The 4,322-nt window shown below is 55.5% G+C and overlaps 1 protein-coding gene and 1 non-coding gene across 2 annotated transcripts; both read left to right on the top strand.

Annotated features, from left to right (window-relative positions):
• The first annotated feature begins 151 nt into the window (after positions 1 to 151).
• On the top strand, positions 152 to 3,014 carry RPL12 (ribosomal protein L12). The gene is made up of 7 exons (XM_037399749.1): positions 152 to 312; positions 411 to 484; positions 881 to 979; positions 1,681 to 1,762; positions 2,228 to 2,314; positions 2,718 to 2,830; positions 2,920 to 3,014. The coding sequence occupies exons 1-7, from the start codon at positions 276 to 278 to the stop codon at positions 2,923 to 2,925; spliced, it is 498 nt and encodes a 165-aa protein (XP_037255646.1). The 5' UTR covers positions 152 to 275; the 3' UTR covers positions 2,926 to 3,014.
• Positions 1,397 to 1,525, top strand: LOC119154187. The gene has a single exon (XR_005106362.1). It is a non-coding gene; the product is annotated as a small nucleolar RNA SNORA65 (small nucleolar RNA).
• Positions 3,015 to 4,322: the final 1,308 nt, after the last annotated feature.

Genomic DNA, 4,322 nt, shown 5'->3' with positions numbered 1-4,322 from the left:
ACGGGGACCAGCGAGAAAAGCGGCCAGAGCGCCCCGTCCCGACCATAGAGACCTGCGCGACGCCCCGCAGCGCTCGTGCGCCCCCAGGCGGGAAGGCCGCCCGCCCCGCCTACGCGGAGGCGGGGAACGCGCGCCCCAGCTCCCGCGAGATCTCGGCGGGTATATGCTGGGCCCGCGCGAGTCGCCTATTCTTTTCTTGTGTCCCCGTGGGCCGTGGCAGCTGCCATCCGCCTCCATCCGCCGCCACCCGCCTCCATCTGCCATCACCCGCCGCTATGCCGCCCAAGTTCGACCCCAACGAGATCAAAGTCGGTACGTGCCGGGCGGGGGGGCGGCGGGGGAGCGGGCGGGGCGGGCCGGGCCGGGCCTGGCCTGGCGAGCGGGGCTGACGCGCGTTGCTGTGCCCGCAGTGTACCTGCGCTGCACCGGCGGGGAGGTCGGCGCCACCTCCGCTCTGGCCCCCAAGATCGGTCCCCTCGGTCTGGTACGTACCGCGGCGGCGGGGGGGGGACAGAGGCCTCGGGGGGGGGGGGGGGGGGGGGGGGAATGTGTGTGTGGGGGGAAGAGGCCGGGGGGGGGGAAGAGGCCTCGGGGGGGGGAATTGGTGGGGGGGGAAGAGGCCTCGGGGGGGGAATTGGTGGGGGGAGAGGCCTCGGGGGGGGAAATGGGCGGGGGGAAGAGGCCTCGGGGCGGGGGGGAGAGGCCGCGGGGGGGGGGGGGGAGGGGGAATGTGGGGGGAGAGAAGAGAGGCCTCGGGGCGGGGGGGAGGCCTCGGGGTGCAGTGTGTCGTGGGGGCACAAGGTGAGGTGGGTGGCACAGGGGTTCTCTGCTTTCGCCCAGGTGACGTTTCTGCCCCGGTAACACGTGTTTCTGGTTTCAGTCTCCCAAGAAGGTGGGTGATGACATTGCCAAGGCCACGGGTGACTGGAAGGGGCTGAGGATCACGGTGAAGCTCACCATTCAGAACAGGCAAGCGCAGGTACTGAACGCCAGAAGGGACGGCTCGGTGGTGCAAGTGTTGGGCGCAAACAAGCTCCGCTTGCTCAGGCCACGAGCCTAAATCCCGGCAGGGTCGACTCAGCCCTTCATCCTTCCGAGGTGGATAAAATGAGTTCCACACAGCGAATGTGTGGGGGTCTTCGGGAAAGACCTTAAAACGCTTGTGCAAGTGTTCTGAGCACCTCCGGCTTGAAGCTGCTGGGGTGTGCTGTGTATGAACCCTGGGCCTTACCAGGCTGAAGGTTCCCGGTCTGCTGGCAACTGGGGAGAGAGCTGCTCATGTGCCAAAGCTGATCATTTATCCTGTTGCAGATAACTGTTTGTTCTACAGAATGTCTGACCAGGTTCTAAGCAACATAAAAATTATAAAAAGCTTCCTTAATTAATCCTGTAGCCACCCGCCACTATACCTGTCCTGAATTCTGTGGCTGGTATATTCCAGTGGTGAGCTGAGAGCAAGCCCCAGTCAAGGAAACAGGCCTCTCGTGGCTGTGGGGGGGCCTGTGCCGAAAGGCTGGGAACAAGTTTCTGCATCACAAAAAGGCCTTTTGTACTAGTGAGTGAACTGAAAACATGGTGCTCTGGCGATCAGCTTCCCAGGTGCTGAATGCTCGGTTGTGTGTCTTTGTTAGCTACTGACTTCTGCTTAAAGGGGGGAGAAATTAATCTCTTTTCATTTAGATAGAGGTTGTTCCTTCTGCCTCTGCTCTGATTATCAAAGCTCTGAAGGAGCCTCCTCGTGACAGGAAGAAGCAGAAAAACAGTAAGTTTTCATCTGGCTGTAGCTGTGAATGTGTCTGGGAGCTATGAGGGGAATTGTATCTGCCTCCTAGATTATTCAGCTGGCAAATGGGTGCTGTGGGGCTGTATCTTGAGCTGCTGACATAAAGTGTTGGGGTACAGACAACAGCTTGTACACCAGCAGAGTTCAGTTTCTTGGAAGATGGGGTAAGAGCAGCCAGTGTGCTGGTCTTGTAACACAGGGACTGGTACAGTCCAGAGCTGAGCTGACAGAAAACACCAGCTTATGAAATGGCTGTTCTTGTGGGTAGCTTTGTGCTAAAGCCTGTGGACAGGCATGCTGACCGCAGCCTGCTGTAGTTGTAAGCTCTGGTTTCCATGTGGTTGGAGTGCTGGGAATGGTGCTTCTCTAGCAAAGCATGGGGAACTGGAAGTGCCTGTGTCTGTCTTACTGGTAACTTACTGGTGCAATTGCTTTGCTTCATAGTTAAGCACAGTGGAAGCGTCAGCTTTGATGAGATAGTGAACATTGCACGGCAGATGCGGCACAGATCCCTGGCTCGAGAGCTGTCAGGTAAGGAAGGGGTGGTGGGGTCACACAGAGTCCTCCCTGTCCTTGTTCCAAGGGCCTAAGCCAGGTTCTGCTGGTTCCTGGGAGGGTCCCATAGCTGGGGGTGGGGTGGAGCTCCTCCTGCAGCTTGGGCACTGAACACAGGAGGAACAGCCACAGCCAGCCTCCTACCTTCTGGCAAAGGTAGTGCAGGATGGTGAAAGGTTCACGGGGCGCTTTCTGGTGCATTCCCTGGGAAACCAGTACACTAAACCTGGCTGAAGCGGCTTGCTGAAACCCCGTGGTGACAGCCTGCAAACCACAGGGTGGGGTGGGACAGCTGAGGGGTGTGAATAGCTAAGTTCTCTAGGTGTTCTTCAGTTTTTCCTGTGGTAAAGCACTGACAAGCTGTGTCTTCCCACTGCAGGGACAATCAAGGAGATTCTTGGAACTGCCCAGTCTGTGGGCTGCAGCATTGATGGCAGGCACCCACATGATATCATTGATGATATCAATAATGGTGCAATTGAGTGCCCAGCTGTAAGTATCCATCTCTGACTGAAACTTGCTGTATGAGATGATTTACTTAAGAGACTCTACTAATGAGCTGTATTTGTTTCCTTCAACAGAGCTAAGACTACAGAAAAGAAGTAGCCATATGAGGCCTCTTTTAAGTCTTTTGTAGAACCTTAAATACTCAATAAAAGACCCAGTTGTCTGCAAAGGGTGTTGCTGGCTTAATTTTGTCCTTGTCCTGCGCTGTGCGAATAGTGGGATTTGGAAGGGGCCTGCCTGATGGTTCCACAAAAAGCTAGAAGATAATCCCTTTCACATTTGCTGCCCTGAAATCCTTGGCTTGTGGCAACGCTGAGTTTGGAGAAGCGGAGCTTCCTCAAGCCAGTACTCCAGTGAAGAGCAGACCACTAGTAGCTTGTGGCCCATGGAAAGTTTTGTGAGCTCTGTTCTTGCCAGTGCCAAAGGTGCAGCTCCGAGCAGACAGCTTGTGAATTCCTTGTTTGCAAGCGCAGCTTTTGCTTTGCTTGTTAAACTGTCTTTATCTCGGCCCACAAGTTCTCTCACTTCTATGATTCTCTCCCCCATCCTAGTTTGGGGGAGTCAGCGGGCAGCTGCGTGGGCTTGCAGGATGGAAGGGCTCTGACAATCTCCCTGTGGGAAATAAAATCAAAGGTGTGGCTGTGCAGTCAGCATTCCCAGGGACCGCAGGAGCCAGGAGAGCTCTGTGTGCCTGGCACAGGGACCTTGCCCTTCCCTCCGGTGCCTTGCTACCAGGAAGAACCTCTGGTGTAGGTGACACCGTGGTGGTCTGTTGCAGAGCAGATTGGGTTCATGGCTCAGCTTCTGCCTTAGAGCAGAGGACACTGGATTTTTCTTCTGGTAGCTAGAAGTAAACACATCCTAGTCCTTGAGCTGAACTATTGTATTTTATTTCATCGCTGAAGAGGAGCAGGTATGCTGGTTGCAGGTGGGACCCTGTGGTCCTCTCTGCTTCAGGGTGTTGTAACAGGGCCCTGTCTTATGTTTTTCCTGATCCCTTGAACGGTGAAACTGGGGGAGCGGGGCAAGCAAAGCCTATAGCCCCTCTGCATCATCTGCTCCAGGTCCTGATGTATTCTCTGAAATAAAAAAGCTGGTTTATGTGTTTGCATTTCTTTTGGCATGGGCATTCTGTAAATCCAGTGCTGCTGCTTGTCAGGAAATGGGCTCCAAAACCGGGCTGAGCCGCAAAACTTGCGATTAGTGGTGAGTGTTGTGGCTGTTCCTGCAAATGACTGCAGCCTGCAGGAGTGCTGACCTAGCCTGCTGCTGGAGAGCTGCCACTTGCGGACAAAAGGAGTTTCCCCTACTAAGGGCACCTTCCTGAAGGAAAGGCAACTGGCTTACTGGAGAGAATGCCTGTTGGTGAGAGGCGCCGGTGCCCCTTACGGTATGGATCAGGGTAGGGGTGTGAGTACAGCTGTTGAAAAGCACAGTGAGGAAAGAGTGAAAGGTTTAGCCTTGTTTATTCAAAATG

This window comes from Falco rusticolus, chromosome 9 (genome assembly GCF_015220075.1).
Source record: "Falco rusticolus isolate bFalRus1 chromosome 9, bFalRus1.pri, whole genome shotgun sequence".
NCBI lineage: Eukaryota > Metazoa > Chordata > Aves > Falconiformes > Falconidae > Falco > Falco rusticolus.
The sequence above is the reverse complement of the archived record's forward strand: the minus strand, read 5'-3'. Positions and strand labels throughout refer to the sequence as shown.

Excerpts from the sequence above, each read along its gene's own strand:
- RPL12 (XM_037399749.1), top strand. The coding sequence starts at position 276 with ATGCCGCCCAAGTTCGACCCCAACGAGATCAAAGTCG. Across the intron at positions 313-410 it reads CCCCAACGAGATCAAAGTCG|TGTACCTGCGCTGCACCGGC; the intron begins GTACGTGCCGGG and ends CTGTGCCCGCAG. Across the intron at positions 2,315-2,717 it reads CCTGGCTCGAGAGCTGTCAG|GGACAATCAAGGAGATTCTT; the intron begins GTAAGGAAGGGG and ends TTCCCACTGCAG.